At 57.5% G+C, this 21593-nt stretch overlaps 1 protein-coding gene across 4 annotated transcripts; it reads right to left on the bottom strand.

Moving 5' to 3' along the window:
- Positions 1-2703: 2703 nt before the first annotated feature.
- Positions 2704-21017, bottom strand: CSNK1E (casein kinase 1 epsilon). Of its 4 annotated transcripts, XM_058673118.1 has the most exons (11): positions 20862-21017; positions 11911-12021; positions 11674-11822; positions 10383-10611; positions 9646-9816; positions 8935-9083; positions 6063-6123; positions 5114-5306; positions 4878-5017; positions 4538-4602; positions 2704-3786 (listed from the first exon to the last, which is right to left on the bottom strand). In XM_058673118.1, exons 1-10 carry the CDS (start codon positions 20935-20937, stop codon positions 4586-4588), a joined length of 1296 nt encoding a protein of 431 aa, XP_058529101.1. In that variant the 5' UTR covers positions 20938-21017; the 3' UTR covers positions 2704-3786; positions 4538-4585. The 4 variants fall into 4 exon arrangements, with proteins under 4 accessions (XP_058529101.1, XP_004589562.1, XP_012783708.1 ...); XM_004589505.4 differs by lacking the exon at positions 6063-6123; XM_012928254.2 differs by lacking the exons at positions 2704-3786; positions 4538-4602; positions 4878-5017; positions 5114-5306; positions 6063-6123 and adding exons at positions 7834-8250; positions 8341-8444.
- Between the last annotated feature and the right edge of the window lie 576 nt (positions 21018-21593).

Genomic DNA, 21593 nt, shown 5'->3' with positions numbered 1-21593 from the left:
CGGATGGAAGTTGAGCAAGCACGCCCTGATATGCTCAGGCTAAGAAAGAAGAGCCACTTTGAGCTCAGTTACTCCTATTTCACATGTGCTAAAACCAAGGCATCAAGGACAACCCGGGGACTGTGCTATAGCACAGCAAGTAAAGTCGCCACCTGCAGTGCCAGTGTCCTGCAGCCACGGCTGCTGCTTCCACTTCCACTCCAGGTCCCTGCTAACACACCAGGGAAGCAGCAGAAGATGGCCCAAGTCCTTGGGGCACTGCACCCCTGTAAGAGATCCAGACAAAGATCCTGGTTCTGGCTTGGCTCAACCCAGCTGTGGTGAGGCCTTTTGGGGAACGAACCAGTGGATGGACGATCTGTCTCCTACCTCTGCCTTTCAAATGAAGCAGACAGCTTAGCAGGTGGCGTGTGGTAAAGCCCTCCCATTTGTGCCCACACCTGCTGGACCAGGCCTCCTCACACCTCAGCAGCTGTGGCAGCTTTCCTCCTCTTCCTCCCTCTGGACCTTGGCACACCATCTCCCCTGCTGTTGAGGACTCCTCCAGCCCCTCCTCGAAGGCACCAGGGCCCTGCCTTCCCTCCCTCCTCTGTCCCCAGTTCACACTGGGCATATCACTGGATTCTGGGATGAGACAGATGTGCCACTTGCTGGGCTGCAAGACACATCTCATCTCACGTTTGACAGGTGTGACACTTTACACTGTACCTGGCTGTGGCAAGGGTGCAGAGCATGAGCTGTGGGCCTGAGTGTCCTCATCTGTAATTTGGGGCAAGCACACCTCACAGGTTGCCAGCAGCAAAGGGTCGTTAACAGCCTCACCTGACAGCCCTGAGCTCCCCTTGTGGTTGCAGCCCTCATCAGCCCACTTCACAGAGCAAGAAACTGAGGCTCAGTGCTCAAGGTCACAGAAAGGCTAAGTCGCTTGTCTAAGCTCCAACCCCATGCTCCCCACACCTCACCCCTGCTTCACCTGGCACCTGGCACCTGGCACCCAGCACCCACGCAAGCCCAGCCAGGTGAGTCAGCAGATGGCCTGTCTGCCCCTGGGGTCAGGGCAGTTTCCTGGTGCCAGCTTGGTGCACTCACCCGGCTCTATGCTGAGTTACATCCTGATCACCTTCAGGGCTGCCAGCCACTGTGCCCTCCCCTGCACGGCTGCAACAGGCAGAAGACAGGAACCTGGTGCAACGGCCAGGGCACAGGGCAGAGTGGGTGGGGACAGCAGCGAGTCTCTGATTACAGTGTTTTCTGTAGCTTGGCTTGGGTCTGTGTAAACATCTCACATAGCCAAAAAAAAAAAAAAAAAAAGACCTAAAAGGGAAAGCAAGACACATGCACTTACTATAATCGATGAAGTAACTACATGAGGCAAACAATCAATTCTGGGCACTGCAATCTGATCATACATATGTATGTATTATGTATCTGAAAGGCAGAGTGACACACATAGACTAACACATAGCACCTACTGGTTCACCTCCCCAGATACCCACAATAACTGGAGCTGAACCAGCTGGATCTCCCGGTGGCTGTTGGAAGGACTTCCCATGGCCCACCATGTGCTGCGGGCTCCAGTGCAGCAGCAGGAAGCTAGATCACATCTACGGTATTTGAGACACAAAGTGACACTCAAGATACAGCAGATGGGCACCAACAGCAGTGGCTTTAACCTGCCGTGCCACAAGGCTGGCCCTTCCCTCCACTGTTTTTTAATTTTAAAGATTTATTTGAAAGAGTTACAGAAAGAGAAACAGATATTCTGCCTGCTGGTTCACTCCTCAATTGGCTGCCATAGCCTGGCATGGCCAGGCAGAAGCCAGGAGCCTCATTGGAGTCTCTAATGTGTGTGGCAGGGGCCCAAGACCTTGGGCCATCTTCTGTTGCTTTCCTAGACATCAGCAGGGAGCTGTAAAAGGCATACTAAGGTACTTCAGAAAGTCCACGGGGAAAAATAGAATTAAGTTTGTTTTGATGCAGAAAACTCAAATTCCTGTCTGGTTTTTCATGATACACATTTTCCATGAACTTTCTGAAGACCCTACATATAGAAATGAAGATGAGGTCCCTGTCTTCCCAAAGGCCCATAGGGTGGGTCCCTCTGAGACCTAGTGGGTGGGTAAGACGGCACTGGACAGGTCAGCTGTATCCATCACCCCAAGCGACACAGGTTTCAGGTCTCGCTGCAGCTGGCTCCCTTCCCCCTGGCAAATGCAGGGCCTGAGGAACACGCCTGCCCCAAGGCCTATGGATGGGGGCCTCACCCTTGCGTCAGGCTGTGAGGCCCCCAGGTCTTCAGCACCCTGACACTCAGGGTTCTGTGATCAGAGGTGGAGAGGTGGACAGCACCTGCTCCAGGGTGAGGAAGGCCTGGCTATATGCCACCAGGGCTGGGTGCATGGGCAATCATCTGACCCCCAACCCCCCTCACCGCCAGAAGGCAGGGCTATTACCATGCCCCAGCCCAAGGGACTCTCGTGTGGTCAGAGTACCATGAGGTGCTGTGGGCCTTGGGGCATGCTGGGATGCAACAGTTAGCTCCATGCAGCCCTCCTAAACCAATGCCCTCACTTCCCATCATGGAGACCCTGAGCTGCGGTAGCCGGCAAAGCCCCCAGAGGTGAGGAGAGAGAAGCTGGCTCTTGCTGGCCCAGGTCTCCAGGGAGAACCCTCAGGCACAGAGGCTGACAGATGGCTCCTGTGTGACTTGATCCTTTTCTACTTTATTACTTCAAAGTAACAACCACAATAAAGCTCAAAAAAGTCCAATATTTACACAGGAAAAAAGTACAAAATTCCCCCCGAAGTTCTTCAGTATTTTTTTTTCAGTTTTTTAAATTACAAAGTAATAAAAAGCTTTGCTTCTTTAATCAATAAAAAAAAAAAAGGAAAACGGAAACAAAGGTAAATAAATTAGGAAACAGGAAATACACAGAGAAAACAAACAAACAAAAAAAACAGGTGTTAACCAGGAAGAATGCATAAATCCAACGCCCAGCCCTGACCCAGGCAGGGCTCCTGCTTGGCTCACCCTGGGACCCAGCAGTCACCTACCACTCAGAGCCAGGCGCCTGGGAGCAGTGGGCCCCATAAGCTGCCCTATGCCCAGGAGTGGAAGATGGGGCTCCCACAGGCTGCTGGTGGGGTGTAGGTGGGGATGGCAGGACCCCTGTGCCCTGAGGGATCCAGAGGCCACTGCCCATCCCCTTTTCCTGGACATGGGAGGACACAGACTGGGCCTGGCAGGGGGGGCCCTGTCGTGCTGGGAGTTACAGGCCTGACACGTACACGCACGTGTGCACAGGGAGTCGGGGCCACCTTTCCCCCAACGCAGGGTCTTCACGGAGAAGAGACAGGGCGGGGACCCGAGCGCTTAAGATGCTGGGATAGCCCAGCACAGGAAATCTGGCCACTTTCACAGCGGTGGGCAATGTCCACCTCTGCCATCCTGGTGGGCCTCGCCTCTGGGTGGTCGAGCTACTCACTACACCACCTACACCACCACCACCATCACCTGCCCACAGCCGGTGCAGGGGGTGGCAGGAAGAGGTGGCTGGCTCTGTGTCCTGGGGGAGCACTTGGCAGCCTGAAGTTGGGGCAACGGGCACTGCAAGGGGACAGGCATCCTTGGTGCAGAGGGTGGCCCGTCTTCTTGCCGTTGACAAAAGTAACAAGCAAAATCCATCATCAGTTTTGTGCTGGGTTGTTTTTTCCTTTCTGTTCTCAGAGTGGTTTTTTTTCCTCCACCTTTTTCATTGCTTTTTAAAAGAAAATACAGTGAAGACACTGGAAGGAGGAAGAGAGGAAACAGGTTAGTGCCCAGGTGCCTCTGGCTATGGACCTGCCGTGGATCCTGAACTCTATTCCTGTCCCTCCATCCCTTTCTGGGGACCAGAGCACACGGCCAGTCACATCATTGCAGGAAGGAAGCAGGCTCCTCCTCTCTGCCGCCTGTAAGCTGCCACTGGCCGCCCATCTGCCCAGAACTCGAGGGTGAGGTGGTCTCTGCTTGAGACCCTAGTTCTGTCAGTAACGTCTGCAAGGCGAGTGGCTTAGGCTGCCGCAGAGCCTACCTCCCGCACATGTTCAAGGAGCTCAGACCTACCCCAGCCCTCTGGAATACCAGCCCCTCTGCAATTCCCCTGACCCCTGAGCCACACCCCAAGAGGTCAGCTGCTCTTCTAATGCCTCTCCTGAGCTGGCCTGGCAGCTGAACTCCCAAGTGTCAGGCCCTCTTGTAAGTGCTCGGCATGAACTGACTTGTCTGGTACACAGTGCTATAGCCCTGGGGCAGGTAAAGGCTCTGGCTGTCCTGGAACTTTCCAGAATACGTTAAGGCAGAGAAGTGGAGGATAGACACGTGGAAACAATTTTCTAAAAGCAATCAATCCTGAGAGAGGGGCAGTCTCCATTTTTCTCCCCTCAGGGCCTGATAGCTTATAGTGTACTTGGCCCCACAGGCCACTCACTTGTCTCCGGTGGAGGATCACAGGTGTTTGCTGAGCCAGCTGGGCTGCAACCACACGGACAGACTCACCTAAGCAAACACTGGTCCAAGGGCAGCTCTCCTCACTTCCCGAGGTGGTCAAATGGCACGCTTGTCTGTGGAAAGGGGAAAGGGACAGAAGGTGAGCTTCAGGGCTGGCAGGGGACACTTGGCAAGGCCTACCCCCTGCCTCGGGGGCTTCCCGTGCAGCCCCAGCTGCGCCCTCAGGCTTGGCCACTTGCCAATTCCTTTCCAAGCCCCAGTTTCTGAGTTGGCTCCGTGGGGTTAGTTGGACCTGGGAGGACTCAACAAGGCAATTCTGGCTCCACAGAATGGGTCTGCTCCGAGCCACACCTGGCTCTGGGGGTGGGGGAACCCGAGGGCCATTCACCTGTGAGGCTGAAATCCGGGACACCTCTTGCCGCCCAGTGAGGTCTGAAGAAGAGACGTTGGCGGGTGCACCCCGGTGCAGCCTCAGGCTCACCTTCCTCTCCCGGTCCACCCGTGAGATCGCTCTGGGAGAGGTATTGCCTGGAGGGCAGTGGAGAAGCCGGCCTCAGTGTGGGCACACAATGGAGAGACCCTGTCCCTTCATCCCCTGCTGTCGGGCCCAGGACCCCCACTCACCAGCTTGCTGGATTCGGGAGGCTGGGGTAGAAGCCGCAGGCTCGGCGGCACTGCGGAGCCGGCTGGCCGCGGCCCCGGTAGGTGGGCCAGGGGGCAGGGCCCGGGTGGCAGAGCCCCGTAGCTGCCCCATCCGCTCCTCGCGCTCGTGTTCTCGCCGCTCCCGGTCCACGTCCTCGGGGTTCCGGGCTGCACCCTGTGGGGAAGGCAAGATGTTGGTCCACACTGGGACACCCAGGTGCTCTGGGCTCCGGCACCCTCACGGCCAGGTAAGAGGGTGGATGAGGAGCGCATCCCAGGAAGCCCCTGGTCCAACATTCTCCCCACAGAGCCAGACACCATGACTGAAGAAGGCATGAGCACAGCATAGGGAAATGAAGCCGCAAGACCGCCCAGAGAAGGCCAGTCCATCCTGCCTCCCAGGGCTGAGTAGGAACCAGGAGGCCTGTCGCCCCTGAGGTGACCAAGCACAGCCCCTGGCTTTCCCACCCTGGGACTGACACCTGTCCTGGCCCTCAAGGTTTCTAAAGCAGACAAGGAAGGTGTTTAGAGGCCCAACCAGCAGATAGGCAGAGGGTATCAGGAAAAGGACAAACCCAGAGTGACAAAGCTACTTTAAGGCAGGACCAAGACTGAACTAGGTCTCAGGTGCCAGGTCACCAGAGAGCTGTCCTTCCCTGGCCCCAGGACCTGTCAATAGCACCTGGCAGGTGCTGGGAAGCCACAGCAGGAAGCCCAGGAGACCCACAGCCACCATCTGCCTCTGGATGGGAGGCAAAGAAGAAACTGAGACATGACAGCCCATGGCAAAGAGGTTCAGAAGGCAAGGCTGGAGTGCAGGACCCTGAGCCTCAAGGGGGCCCGCCCGCCAGCCACTGCCACCCCAAGAGCAGGAGTGAGTGAGAAAGGCCCGGAGGGGACTGTGGGGCCAGGAAGCACCTGGCCACATTACCTAGTTGGTCTTGGGGCCGTCCACAGGGAAGGGCGGGGGGCTGGCATGAAGGGGACAGCATCTGTGAAGGAGAGAGCTGAGGGCTGAGTGTGGGGGGCATACTGTCAGGCCAAGGGGTGTGGGTCCCTGAAACCCTGTGTGCTCTGGAACTGGCTAAGAAATGGGGTGGAGGTGGTTCTTATTTTTAAGATACTCCTAGAGGTCTGGTTGGGGTCAGAATGACCCCTAAATTGCAATGGGGAACCTGGGCAGAAAGCTGGGCTGCTGGGGTCTCAGCTGGAGACAGATGCGGGATGAGCCCAGGCTCCTGCCCGCCGGTCCTGCTCTGTTCTGCTCTCTGCACCCTCAGATGAGCCAGGCACCTGCCTTGGCAGCACTCAAGGGACACATTTTCCCAGTCTGTGGTTGGGCTGACATGTCTCCTGGGACCAGCTGGGCTTCGCACCCTGACCTCTGGTCAGTCACAGGCTTGGAGACAGAGGACTGGTACGACCAAGGCGAGGTCGACTGACAACAGCTGCAGGATCCACCCTGTAAGGTGGAGGCTTGGGAGATGGAGGCTCAGTGATCTGCTTGAGACGCACAGCCCTGGGGCCAGCAGAGTGGACAGCTGGAGTCCCTGCCCTTTGCCAACACCAGCCCCAGAGGTAAATCTCTGCATTTCCTTCGAAACCAAGTGATGCTTCAAGAAACACATGCCAGGAAACTTTCGTGGCCTTTATTTGCCCACAAAAAACACAACAGGTCAGCATTAAGGTCCCCTGTGGGACCGTGTCCAACTTCTCCCTGGCTGGACCTCAGAACTTGGCGGCGGGGTGGGGAAGCTGGGAGGAGAGCTGTGTACTGAGTGGGTTCCAGGTTCAAGAAATCCAAGGAGTCCTGTGCCCTGACACTGAGCAACACGGACAGACCACTCTGAGGTGGACGGCGAATCCTTTCCGTGGGCAAGCCTGTGGGGGTGAGCAGTGGTGAAGACTTCCTGCAGCAGGCCCACCTGGGGGGAAGGGCGTGAAGTCTGCTACACGCTCCTCCACAGTGGAAATGGGGTCGCAGGCGCCTACTCATCCAGTCCAGTGGCCTTGTAGCCGGATACCAGTAGAAGACAGGGCTGTCCGTGCCTCTGCCCAGCTTCTAATTCCAGGGCCTGCCTCAAAGGGGACTCCAGAAAGGGGTCAGAGGGCCAGCCATGGCTGGGAAGGTGTGCCTAGCCTGGCCCAAGAAGAGTTCCCATGGGCTGGATGGTCCTGGGCAGGTTAACTTGATAGAACTTTCTGGTAAGATGAACAGATTCACACCTGCCTTGTTGGATGTGCAGCCACTGGTGGCTCCTGAGCTTGAATCATATTACACTTAAAAATAAAGGCTATGTTGCACAAGGCCATCACAGTGGACAACACGGAGTCAGGGTACGCAAAACCGTTCTCAGAGCAATGCTGAGCCCAGGGCCTAGGTCACTGCACAGCAGACTTGGGAAGCACTTCCTAGAGCAGTGAGAAGAGCTGGGCTCACTGTGTCCCCCAGCCCTCAGCTCCCCATTAAGCTGCAAGGTCTGGGATGAAGGAGGTCCCCACTGCCTACCTCCCCTCTGCCCCAGAGGTGGTCAGAGGTCTTGCCCCGACCACCTGGCCCATGGGACGCTTGCACCCTGCTGACTGGGAGCCAGAGAGGAGCCCAGGGGTCATGCCCTGACCCTGGCATCTGGAGTGAACCCCTGGTCCTGCATGTCCAACAGAGCGGGCCAGGCTGGCCAGGAAAGGAGAGGCACACAGGCTGGAGCGTGGGAGGCGTTTAATGAGTTCAGGGCCAATACAGAGGCTGCCGACGGTCTGGCCACGGGCCTGCTCCTGGTGCCTGGCCCCACCAGGCCATCTCAAGCAGTAGCCATTGTTCCTGCTTCAGGCTCCGGCCTGACTACCAGGCAGCTTGTTCATCCCCAGGGATATGCCACTGCAGGCAGTCTTCCGCCATGCCCTCTTCAGAGTACGTCTGCCTCTCAGGTGTGGGTGACCCCCACTAGCCCGAGGGACACTTCCTGGGAGCTGGCCCCGATGGGCTCAGGCACCCCTGGCGTTGTCAGAACTGAGGCCCTGGAGTCCAGACCACAGGCCAGTAGTTTTGGGGGGGCAGCTCCTCTACCTCTTCCACGAGCCTACCTGGGGGGCCCTGGGTGCCCAGAGTCGCCGGGCACCTGAAAGGGACAGAGAGAGCACAGCTGAGGCCCAGCCTCTGACGCTTGCAAGCCAAATGGCAAAGCTTGCAGGCTTCAGGGGCTCCTTACCAGTATGTGGGTGAGTAGGTAGGCCCGGCACAGGGACAGGGGCGGGGGCAGGGTGGCGCAACAGCTTCGCTGTCGTGGGGCTGAGCCTGGCTCGAGGAAGCCCCCTTTCCAGAAGAGATGTGAGACAAGACACAGGATTTCACAGACTCCGGAGCTCCAGGAACAGCCGATGAGTGCACCTCCCCACCCACCCCGGCCCCCTTAAAAGAGGGATGCAGAACAGCCACCCAGCAAGACCCAGGGGCCCATGGCCAGGAGGACAGAGAGCACCCTGCAGGGGTCCAGGCTGGCCTGGGGGGCACAGAGCAGGAGCAGCAGGACGGTGCAGGCAGCAAGCAGGGCCAGCCTTGCCCCGTCATGAACACACAGAAGGGACGCAAGGCCCCACACATCAGGATGGCACAGGTTGTCCACACAGACACGGAGGTGGCTGCGCAGGGAAGGCTCTGGGACCCCAATGAGGTCCCCTGCACTGTCTAGCTCGTAGCCCTCACTTGTGGGGAGCCCCGCCCGCCACCAGGTCACTGCAGCTTCGTAAGCCTGACCCTTCCCCAGCTGATCCCCCAAGCCCGCCTCGGCCTCCAGGTGACTCACGAATTTGAGCATGTTCCAGTCGAAGACGTAGTCATAGGAGAAGCCCTGTCGGTGGAAGAGGTTGCGGAAGAGCTGGCGCAGGTAGGAGTAGTCAGGCTTGTCGTCAAACCGCAGCGAGCGGCAGAAGTTGAGGTATGTTGAGAACTCGGCTGGTGACAAACACGGGGACAGAAGAGATCGCTGCCATGAGGCCCGCGCTGCCCACACCACCTTGGCCACGCCCGGCCCGCCCACAGTTCTGCATCCCACCTCATCCTGAGTGGGGTGGCATGAAGAAGGGAGAGGATAATGGCTCCCCTGCTGGCAGCCGTGGCCCCACTGGCCTGTGAGCAGAATGCTTGGTCACCTGCTCAGGATAAGCAGCTAGGGGCAGAGAGACACTGACAGCAGCCATCATCAGCTCTGGGACCGACAGAGACCCTCACTGTGGGCTAAGCCACTCCCTTGGCCACAAAGGCCAGGGTGGATGAGCCTTGGGGGAGGAAATACAAATGCAGGCAGGGTGGGGGGCCCTCTGGAGTGCAGCAGCCCGGCCGCAGGGGTTGACACCTCCTAGGTGGACCGGGACAGTGGCAGAGAGCTGGGGACTTGCTCTGGTGCCATGGCTGGGAAGTCCAGCATATGCCAGGTGTCACCACATCTCCCCTTACAAGAACCTGCTCCGGGTACTCCCAGGGGCATCCTCCACGCTCAGTTAGCCTGGACACTCACAGGGGTAGCCTTTGCAGAGGACCTCAATGGGCGTGGACATCTTCTTCTCGCTGATCCGCTCGTACTTCTGGCGCTTGGTGGCTGCCTTGAGGCCCTGCCAGGGCAGGGAGCCCAGGTTGAAGTACATGAGCACGTAGCCCAGGCTCTCCAGGTCATCTCGACGGCTTTGCTCTGCACGAGGTGGACACACGGCAAGGGCCAGGGTTTACTGCTCAGTGCACCCATGACCAGACCTCCCCTAGGGCTTGTGGCATCCCCCAGACAAATAATCCTGTGGGGGAAGGGGCCAGAAGCAAAGCCTTCTTATTTCCATGGGGCCCGATTCTTCTAGCTCAGGCTTTTACTAATTCATTTACTTGGGAGTGGGCCGGGGGCATGCCGTGCCCACTTCACAAACTTTGGACATCAGACAGGGCAGGGGTCACAGCCAGCTCTGACGCTTGCTGAGCTCCAGGATCTTAATATTATCCATGGGAGCCTGCGTTTCCCAGCCCATCAAAGTGGGGAATGTCTTCATGCCCTCAGCAGCCTGCTCTGGCGGGGAGTGGCGGAGATGCTACGCACACACGGCTCTGCAGGTCAAGTGGCACAGCTGCGCTAGACCCAGGCTTAGGGAGCCACTATGGACTGGGGGGGTGATCTCTCCTGGTGAGGTGCCCTAGCGGATACACCTGGGCTTCCAGCAAAGGCAGAGGTACAGGCCAGGACTGTGCCTTCTTGGGGCCTGGTTCACTCACCAATGCCCAGGTGGGTGTTGATGGAGGCATAGCGGGCAGTGCCAGTCAGGTTCTTGTTTTCCCGGTAGGGGATGTGCTGGTGGGTGCGGGCGTCCCGGTACTTCTTGGCCAGACCAAAGTCAATGATGTAGACCAGGTTGCCCTTCTTCCCTAGCCCCATGAGGAAGTTGTCAGGCTTGACATCCCGGTGGATGAAGTTCTTGGAGTGAATGTACTCGATGCGGCTGATCTGCACGGAGGACAGCGAGTTACTCACCAAGTGCTCCAGGCTGGGCCCAGGAGGGGTAGGGGCCACAGACACAAGAGACACACAACCAGGTCCCTGTTCTAGCTAGGGACAAAGATCTGCCTTCAATTACGATGAAGGACATGGAGGGGTAGGTCAAGGTGGGCTTCCTGAGAGACGAGTTTACGACTGCTATGAGACAGACAGCAAGGTAGGACAGCTGACAGCAAGGTGGAGAAAGGACTCTGGGCCCCTAGGAGAGCCTTGTCTGCCTGCTGCATCTCCCTGGACCTGGGAAGTCAGGGCTGGCAAGCAGGGGACACCAAGGGAGCCAGACCCAGCAGGGGCAATGGCAATGGAGCAAGAAAGCCTGGACTTGGCTCTGGGATCCCAAGGACACAGGAGCCAGCCTTCTGTGACTTCAGGAACCTAGAGGGCATGTTCCTGCCCATGGCACATGGCACAGCAGGCCTCCGGCTGCACCACAGCCGACCAGCCCATGTGTCGCACCCTGGGAGCGCCTCTCCCCTTCCCTGCCTCATGCAGCCTGAAGTCACTGGGTGCAAATGAACATGAGCACCCCGAAAGCGTGGTGGGGATGCTGATCAGAAAGCCCACAGCTTTACATCTGTACTTAGCTTTCTTGTGTTCACGGAGGCTAGGGGCCCAACTGTTTGTTAGTGTGCACCTGTTCAGGGCCGAGCCCTTCATCCTACAGTCATCTGACAAACAGCACACTCTCACATAAGGTGACGAAGCTGGGAGCGTCAGCAGTACACCCGAGTCACAGCAATGGGGTGACACCCAAGACTGTGCACTCGTGGGCTTCGAACTCAGCAAAGCTGGAGTCGTGGGCCTGACCAGAGCCAGGGGCCCAGAATCTACCCTTCAAAGCAACGGCCACAGCTTCTTGTTTTTTTTTTTTTTTTTGGCCACAGTTTCTTCTACAGTCTGCCATCAGGCTGCAGCCCTGACTACCCCTCCCACATCCTGCGTCCACAGGGCTGGTACTCCGTGTTCCCCAGGGGGCACGTGGGGAAGCAGGAGTGGGCAGGGGACACGCACCATCTGGTCGGCCAGGAGCAGCACCGTCTTGAGGCTGAACTTGCGGGAGCAGAAGTTGAAGAGGTCCTCGAGGCTGGGCCCCAGCAGTTCCATGACCATGACGTTGTAGTCGCCCTCGGCCCCACACCACTTGATGGACGGGATCCCCACTGGGGGCCGGGGTAGAGGGGTTCTGTCAGGGGCAGCTCCTGCCAGGCCCCAGCCCCACCGCCACCCTGGCCCCACGCCGCGCCTCACCTCCACCCTGCATCATCTTGTAGAACTTGCTCTCGATATGCAGCTGTGGGTGCTTCGTCTTCACACACTCCAGCTTAATGGCTACCTCCTCACCGGAGGCGATGTTGGCACCTGCGGGAATGGAGCAAGCAAGGGACCAGCGTCATCCTTAGCTAGCTGCAGTCCCGGCACCCTGGCCTGGGCAGACCGGGACCTGCCTCTGATGGTCAGAGCCTCTAGGGTAGATTGGGAAGCTGGGTGGGGGAGGGCTCCCCAAGACGGAGGCAGGTATGAGGAAGGAGATGAGACACTTGGGCCACTGCAGGAGGCACAGGTTGGGCACCACCACCTGGTCCTGCGGGATGCGGGGCCAGGAGGGACATTTAGCAGCACCCGCCCCCTTGCCCACATCAACACCAGCACCTGCAGCGGCGCCCCATGCTTTCCACCCCATCCCCTTCAGTTCACACTTCCCCTTCCTAGCTGAGAAGACGCAGGTCCACCTCTAAGTCACATGGCTACAAGTCACCCACTAGCCTAACTCTAGGAGACCGGGTCCTGCCTGCGGTCTGGAGGCTCTCCCCACGAACACCAGCCTCACACCCACCTAAGCCCCGCTCTCTGCCTGGGTTCCTCCCAGGGCTCCAGGAGCCACATTAAACCCTAGCCTCACCGCCCTCCACCATAGTAACTAGGGAAATAGGGGGGGTGGGGGCTAAAAGGAACAAAGCCGCAGGAGCCAACACAGCCGGTGTCAGCACCTAAAGAGACAACACAAGACGTCCCAGAGGAGCCATGACCCCTGGAAGGTTTGGGAGCAGACCCCAGCCAGCCTTTGGCACTGGCACACAGGAGATGTGAGTCAGTGGGTATCTGTGGAATGATGGGGTCCTCATACCGTAGCTGGGGAGATCCCCAATGGAGCAAGAGTGTGTGTGAGTGCAGGTACACACTGAGAAAAACGAACAAACAAAAATCCACCACAACCTGAGAGGGTCACTAAGTCAGCACAGTCAAGCACTGGGCCAGGCAGCTCTGCCCTGCAGCCGCTTCAGCAAAGTGTGAACAAACCGCAGATCGGGGATGTGCGAGCCTCCCAGGTCAGGACCTGTGAGTGCCCACGGGGGACCACACCACCACAGCGATGTGTGAGGCTTCTAGGCCAGGACCTGTGAGTGCCCACGGGGGACCACACCACCACAGCGATGTGTGAGGCTCCCAGGCCAGTGCCCACGGGGGACCACACCACCACAGCGATGTGTGAGGCTCCCAGGCCAGTGCCCACGGGGGACCACACCACCACAGCGATGGGTGAGGCTCCCAGGCCAGTGCCCACGGGGGACCACACCACCACAGTGATGTGTGAGGCTCCCAGGCAAGGACCTGTGAGTGCCCACGGGGGACCACACCACACACATTAGTACAAAATATCTTGAAGAATTACTTTCAGAGGCGCAGCTGTCTGTTCAACACAGACTTGGGCCCAATGAGGGAGACAGAGCCCCAGGATGTTGAAGCCTGGACGTCCCCTCCCCTCCCTCTCCCCCCTTTGCCACTTTGTGGCATCCCCCTCCCTCTGTCCTTTCCCCCCTCTGCCAATAATCTGGCCATGACTAACAGGAGCACAGTCAGGCCCAATGGGCAGCCTCAGGTTAGTCGGGGAAAAAAAAAAGAATTACCTTCAGTCTCTAGAAAACCAAGGAGACTTCTAGGCTTACACTCTGGTCTTACCCCCTCAACATACATACCTGTTTGTGTTTTTTTTTCAAGATTGCTTTATTTATTTGAAAGGCAGAGTTAGACAGAGAGAGAAGACAAGAACAGAGAAATCTTTCCACATGCTGGGAGAGGGAGAGGGCCACAACAGCCGGGTTGGGCCAGGCCCAAGCTAGGAGCCTGGAGCTCCAGGTCTCCCACGGGGCAGGGGGAAGGGGAGAGTTTTGCTGTTTTCTCAGGTACACAAGCAGGCAGCTGGATCAGAAGCAGAACAGAGCAGCCAGGCCTCAAGCTGGTGCCCACATGGGAAGATGGCATCACAGGTAGCAGGATAACTCACTCTGTCACAGAGCTGGCCTCAAACATACTTCACCTATACAGAATATCCTCAAATCTGAAAAAAACGTGAGATCCTGAAACTCCTGTGGTCTCAATCCCCAACTTCTATGTGGGATGCTCAGAATTGGCTGGCCGGCTCGGGTGGAGCCAGCAGGCACGTGGGGGTGACTGCTCCGGGCCTGTGTGTTCCTTTAGGGTGGTGACACACACACCCTGGAAGAGCCGACAGCTGCACAGCTGAAGGCACTGCTACAAGACGCACACCAGAGAAAAGGCCACCTCCTGTTCGGTGACTCTCACCTCCGCTTTTTTTTAAAGCTATTAAAAAGGTATTTATCTGAGAGGCAGAGACAGCGAGTGCCTTTTTAGGGTTTTTTTTGAAGACTTACTCGTTTTTACTGAAAAAGATTTACAGAGAAGCAGAGATGGAGAAAAAGAACTTCTGTCCACTGGTTCATTCCCCAAATGGCCGTAACAGCTGGAATTGAGCTGATCTGAAGCCAGGAGCCAGGAGCTTCTTCTGGGCCTCCTATGGGTGCAGGGTCCCAGGGCCTTAGGTCATCCTGGTCATCCTTTACTGCTTTCCCAGGCCAAAGCGGGGCCCTGGAAGGGAAGTGGAGCAGTTGGGACACTAATTGGTGCCCACACGGGATCCTGGCACACGCAAGACAAGGACTTAGCCTCTAGGCTATCGTGCCAGGCCTGAGAGCTCCATCTTCTGATTTGTCCCCCAATACCTACGACAGTTGGGAGTTGCAGCTAGGGACACAGCCCAGGTCTTCCAGGAGGGTGGCAGGAGTCCGCACACTGGGGACACAGCCCAGGTCTTCCAGGAGGGTGGCAGGAATCCACACACTGGAACCATTGCCTCTGCTTCCTGGGATGAGCCTGAGCAAGAGTTGACTCGGGAGCTGAAACCACTGGGCCAAGAAGTCACTCCCTAGCCTTTTAAAAAATTTTATTTTTAGGAAAAAATTTTTTTTTTTAAGGAAAGGAGACAGGACCCAGCGTTACAACCTAATGGCCTCACCTTGCATGCGCCAGGATCCCATGCTTCAACTTCAAATCACACAGCACTAAGCGACTCGTAGATTAGGGACATAAACATGCTAAAATTTAACAACAAAAACAGTCTGTCGGGCAGGCACTGTAGCACAGCAGGGAAAGCTACCGCCTGTAGCACAAGTATCCCATAAGGGCTTTGGTCCGAGTCCCAGCTCCCTGCTCCTGCATCTGAGAGCAGCGGAAAATGGCTCCAGCGCTTGTGTCCCTGCACCCACTCCTGGCTTTGAGCCAGTCCAGCTCCAACTATTGTGGCCATATACGGAATGAGCCAGAAGAGAAGCATGCATGCAAAGGAACAATCTAGAACATCAGACAGTGGCTGCTCTGTGAGGGGATAGCAGGGAACAGCCCAGGATCTTTAAGGAGACAGAGTTGTCTCCTTCACCTGCTTCAGAAACCTAGGGTTAGCCAGGCTCTCCTTCCAACTGAAAACCCAGAAGCCATTAAAAAAACAAAAGTCTCTTTCCCCACCAAAAAAAGAATCCCTTCTGCACCACAGAAACACCAGAAATACCATCCTGAGAAAATATGCATGCAGGGCCCAGCACAGTAGCCTAGTGGCTCAAGTCCTAACCTAGCGTGTGTCAGGATCCCATATGGGCATCGGTTCAGTGTCCTGAAGCCCCACTTCTCATCCAGCTCCCTGCTTGTGGCCTGGGAAAGCAGTAGAGCATGGCCCAAAGCCTTGGGACCCTGTACCCATGTGGGAAAGCTCCTGGTTTCGGATCAGTGCAGCTCCGGTTGTTGTGGTTACTTGGGGAGTGAATCAGCAGACGGAAGATCTTCCTCTCCGTCTATCCTCCCTTCTGCATACCCATACCTGACTTCCCAATAAAAACAAGTAATTCTTTAAAAATAAATGCCTGCAAAAGCCTGACTGCAGACAGGGACTGCTCCAAGCCAGCTCCTACACACTGGGAGGAGGAGGGCTTGGCAGGAACTGGTGCAAGAGGTGCGGGCAGACGCTTCCCGGAGAAGGAAGTCATTAATGCAAACGGCTTACTCATGGGCTGAGATGCAGCCCCTACAGCACGTCTACGGGGGACTGCCCGAGCCCCTCCGAGGGAAAACAAGTGCCCCGTTTGTCACAAGCCAAGGGCAGCTGGACGCTCCTGTCCAGCTGGGCGGGGTGGGTGCAGGCCAATCCCTCCTCAAGGCTCAGCTGGCATCCCACTCTGACTAGCAGCAACACCACTTCCGGGGCTTAGCAACATCCTAGCGTGGTGTCAAGCCAGGCCTGGACAAGGCCATCCACACCAGCCGCCACCTGGAAATCACCCAAACGTCCATCCTTCAGGGACGGGTTAAATAAAGAACAGCCCGTCTGCAGAACAGAACACAATGGGGTAAGAACGAGGAAGCTGTCTGTATAGAGTGACATATCACCAAGATGCAGGAAATGAAGCAGCAAGGCCCGGCACGCACTTAGGTGCTCAACGTACCTGCTCAGCTCCAAACAGGTGGAGAAAGAAACTGATGCACTGAGCTCCAACTACACCAACAGGCACAGAGCCAGCATGCCACAAGGGCACAGGTTCGAGGCCCGGCTGCTTTGCAGGAGGCAGCCCAAATGCTTGAGCCCCTATACCCGTGTAGGAGGCCCAGAAGCTCCAGGCTCCTGGCCCCAGGCTCTTTGGGGTGTGAACCAAACATATCTTTCTCTCTCTCTCTCCCCTCTTTCTTTGTAAATCTTTCAAGTAAATAAAGAAAAGACAGTAGGCAGGAAAGCTAGGGGTGCCAGATGGACCAGTGAGTGAGGTTCCTTGTTACCCCACTGCAGTTGATTTCAGCTCCTGGCAGCCATGCCCCATTCTGTGCCCGGACCCCCTTTCCCAGCTTCTAGTGCCTGCCTCCATGTACAGGATGTGATCTGTCATGCATGACTGGCATTAATTGACCCATTTTGGGTTTCACATTTTCTGATTTCTGAAATCAGCAAGGAGTAGAGAGAAAATGCAGCGCTCAGCTCTGGCACAATGCCCCCCAGGTTGCCAGGGCAGTGAGCACGTAGTATGGGTGGGGGCCGGGCTCCCTGCAGTCTGCAGGCCAAGCCCCAGCTCTCAGTGGACGTCAGGCACAACAGCACAGTGGTTGAGAAAGTGGTCTTTAAGGGGCCAGTGCTGTGGCCTAGCAGGGCACAATGCCACTTACAACACTGGCATCTCACAGGAAGTGCTGGGTTAAATTCTGGCTGCTCCACTTCCAATCCAGCCTCCTACTAATCCAACTGGGAAGGTAGTGGGGAATGACAGGTACCTGGGCTCCGGCCATTCCTATGGGAGACAGGGGTAAAGTTCAAAGCTCCCGGCTCGACTGTTGCAGCTACTCAGAGTGAATCAGCACATGGTTCTATTGCTCTGCCTTTCAAACAAATAAGTAAATCTTAAAGGCAGGTGTTGGCTCCAGCAGCAGGTGACCAGGGCCCAACTCCTGACTGTCCCCTCTTCACTGAAGAGCCTAGTATCGGTCAGTACTGGTCCCTCCAAAGCAGCATCTGGCATCCAGCAAGCAACCTTAGGTGTGACGGGGGCTCTGGTCCTGGGCTGTGGCCTGTGTTCTCAGCCCGTTCCAGGCAGCTAGGTAGCAGGCGCCAAGACAACAGGAGAGCAAAGCTCTGGGGCTAAGGCCCCCCAACGTGTGAGGGCATGCCAGACACATGGAGGTCACTGCACGCAGGCAGGCTTTGGGGGAGGGCTGTTCTCAATGCCAGCAACAAGTCTGTGATTTCCAAGGGTCGCCCTCAACTCTACCAGCATCTGGGTGGGCTAACTCCTTGCTGGGGCAGTCCTGTGCAACATAAATTAAGTCACAGTATTTGGGGTCTTCACCCATCAGATTCCAAGGTTACCATACTGCCCCCCAACTAGTAGCAACCAAAAGTGTCTCCATATCACAGCCTACGCCCTCTGGACATACCCCTACCCCACGGACTCGTTGGAGTAGCAGAGTGGCAGCGGCAGGGGCAGCTGGGAGGCAGCCATTGCAGCTGTCCAGGCAGGAGTGACCACGGCCCTGCCCAGCCAGGGTCAGAGCCCAGTGACATTCAGGAGGTGGGGCTTCAATGCTCGGTGATTCAGCAGATGGGCGCACGGTGCAGAAGGTAGACAGCGCCCGGACCCTGACACGTGGGAAAATTGAGACGCCCCAGGTCAGACAGCCATATGCCACCTCACGTCCCAGGGACAGGGACCCAAGCTGTCCTCTGAGCCCTACTGAGCACTGGAAGCCTGCCACCGCTCCACCTTTCCCCCTAACCACAGCAGCCCTGGGCTGTGTCTCAATTGTCAGAAAGCTGCCAGGTAATTCTCACAAGCCCTAAACTAAGTGTCCCAAGGTCAGCCAGGATTTGAGATGTGGTCCCTCCAAATGCCTGCCTTCTCCTTCCTTTTGTGCCTAACAGCCCCCTCCTCGGCAGCACCCAGCCCAGCCCAGCCAGCCCAGCCCTGGCTCCGCACTGGGTGTAAGGCCTGTCTGTCCCAGGGGAACTCGGCTCTCCCGGAGCGGGAGTGACTACTGTGAGGCGAGCAGGGCAATCAGGGCAGCCACAGTGCCAGACAGCCAGGTTAGGCTCTGTGGGTGGGGAGGGGACTGTGCTGAGAGGGACCCCATGGGCTGAAGTCTGGAGGCCAGAGCCACCCCCAAAAACAGAGCAGGACACATGAGAGGAGCAGGGATCCTGGGAAATTGCGGGGGTGGTGACCAGCCTCAATCCAGACACTAACAGAGCCACACAGACACCGTCAGGGACTTGGGAGCCTGTAGACTCGGGGAGGAAGTCCACCCATGCCAGAAACAATAGCAGTTAGTCAGCTGCCTCCCCTCAGAGGCCTGCAGCAGCACCCCAGGACCCATCGGGGAGCGCCGGTGCAGGCTCCAGCACTGCAGAGCTGTGCACAGCCACAGAGTTAGGCTCCGTTTGGCCACCTTTCAACCCTGTGCAGTCCATGTGAGGGCCTTCACCACGTGGGTTCCACCCTCCTGGCTGCCCCTCGGGATGCCACAGGGCTTTGGGCAGAGGTTGTCTGAAGAGGCACCGTGGGCCTTGCAGCTGCCAACGCCACAGGCTGGCCTCCACTTATCCTGGAAAGCAGGGCTCAGCCGCTGCACCCTGAACCACCTGCAGAGGCCATCTGGAGTCAGACCCCGGCCCAGGATCCAGCCGCAAGAACAGGGCCAGCACTCGGAACAAAGGGAACCGACAAGGCTGGCGCAGAGGCCGTGCTGCCACCACTGCCCCCACACTGGCAACCTGGGGAGGCGGCTGTGGAGGCGCTGGCTAGTACCGACTCTCTTTACCATGTGGTCCCAGCAGTGACCTCCAGCAAGGAGCAAGGGTGGGGCACAGCACGACCACCCCACAGCTGGGCCCAGCACATGGAGCCAGAGCCCCTGTGCTTCCCACAGTCCACCTGGCACAGCCACTACCTACTCAAGGGTACACAACCAATACAAGAAAACACCAGCATCTAAACCCAGGCAGGAGAGCAACGAATCTGGACCCAAGGTTTTAAATGGAGATGTCATGCTTTGCCCACATGAACCGGTGACGCTGGGTTTTCCCGGTGATGCTGCTGCCCGTGGACTGGTCTCCCCACAGGAGGACCGGGCCCTGCTTGTGTGTCTGGGCTGAGATGCCTCCTGCCTGGTATCTCTCCTGTCCTGAGCCCTGCAACTGCTGCGGCCAAAGGACCCTTTGTACCCACCCCAGCTTCCCACGCAGCCAAGACAAGGTAACTCCTTCCAGGTCACCGAGCAAGCCAGAAGTGAGTGTGGTCCCCAAATCACAACCTTCTCTCAGCCTGCTTTCAGTCAGCTGCCTTTGCTGGAGGAATATCTATGTACCCACTGGCTTCCTGGAGAAGAATTCAGATCAGTGGCAGAGGACAGGGGACAAGCCTCACCACACACCTGCCTGTCAGGAGGGTCACAGCAAGAAGCCTGCAGCAGCTCCCGGGCCTGCTGAAGTGCTCGGTGTTCGGCAACAACCTGCAGCTGCCTCGATGCTTACCCTACACCGCAAAGTGTCAGGCGGCAGCATCAGCCACCCTAGACAGATGGGGACATGGAGGCACTCAGGCTTGCCCAGGGCCTCCCTCTCTCTCCTGAGGCAGCCTGCTCCTGCCCCAGCACCCTGACCTGCAGGAGCAGCTCAGAGCACGCAGGGCTTGGAGCTGAGGGGGCAGCCTGCTCCTGCCCTCAGCCCCCAGGTTCCCCGGGCAGAACCCCAACTCCTGAACTCACAAACATGGCATGCTGACGTGCCAGCTGCTCTGCCCAGGGCGGAACCAGAGGAGGGAGGCGATGGCACACCAGGCTCTGGCCTGCTCCTGAGGGCCCTGAGCCCGGGGTGAAGGTAAAACCCCAGTGAGGGCCCCACCCACAGATCCCTTCCCCCCTCTCCACCACCACTAAGCTGGAGCCGGGACTCACAGTCCAAGCGGCACCTGAAGACACAGCAGGCAAGAGGAGGGCTGAGCAGCCAGCGATGTGTTTAAAATAACAACCCCGAACCAATCCCGACTCTCCACAGGAAGTACATCCTGCTCCCTTCCACCCTTCCAAGGCCTCCAGGGCTGCATTCCAGGAACCAGGCCAAGGGGGGGAGACCCTGCTGGGGACAGGGGTCAAGTGCAGCCTCCCAGCAGCATCTCTCTCCCAAGATGTGGGGCTTTCCCACGTCCTGCCAGGCCCAGGTCAGCTGCAGCTGGAACCGAGAGCTGTGACTGCCGAGAGCTGTGACTGCCGGCAGAGCCAGGCCTGCAGCAGCCACCACTACCCCGGAGGCGGCCCCAGGCCACCGGAGCTGAGTTCTTTCCTCCTGTTGGTACCAAATTGTCCCTGTGGACACTCACCCAGGTAGATGTCGCCAAAGGAGCCGCTCCCAATCTTCCGGCCCAGGCGGTACTTGTTCCCCACACGCAGCTCCATGACTCACGCTTGCTGCAAAGACAAGCAGGACAGCAGGCTCAGAAATGGGGTATCAGGCCCAGCGCGGTAGCCTAGCAGCTAAAGTCCTCCCCTTACACACGTCGGGATCCCATACGGGAGCCATTTTTAATCCTAGTAGTCCCACTTCCTATCCAGCTCCCTACTTGTGGCCTAGGAAAACAATCAAGGACGGCCCAAAGCCTTGGGACCCTGCACCCGTGTGGGAGACCCAGAAGAGGCTCCAGGCTCCTGGCTTCAGATCTGCTCTGTTGCGGTCCCTTGGGGAGTGAATCATTGGATGGAAGATCTTCCTCTCTGTCTCTCCTCTTCTCTGTATATCTAACTTTCCAATAAAAATTAAAAATAAATTAAAAAAAAAGAAAAAAATGGGGTACTGAAGAGGGGCCAAGCCTGCAGGAGCCCATTCCTCTCCTGCCAGCGGCCACCCTCAGCCCAAGGCAGCCCGGGGTGGGGGAGGGTGGTGGCGGGGGCTGCCCAGGGTCCAGCTCAGCTGAGGAGAAGGCCCGAGAGCAAAGGGCCACAGCACAGCCTCAAGGCCATGTCCTAAGAGCCACTCATCTGAATATCCTGCAGCAGGGGCCTCTGGGGGGAGGCTCTTCTCAGGGATCAGCACACTGACTGAGGAGCCAGTGCCA

The sequence above is a fragment of the Ochotona princeps genome, chromosome 15 (assembly GCF_030435755.1).
Source record: "Ochotona princeps isolate mOchPri1 chromosome 15, mOchPri1.hap1, whole genome shotgun sequence".
Classification (NCBI taxonomy): domain Eukaryota; kingdom Metazoa; phylum Chordata; class Mammalia; order Lagomorpha; family Ochotonidae; genus Ochotona; species Ochotona princeps.
This window is presented reverse-complemented; position numbering and strand designations above follow the sequence as displayed.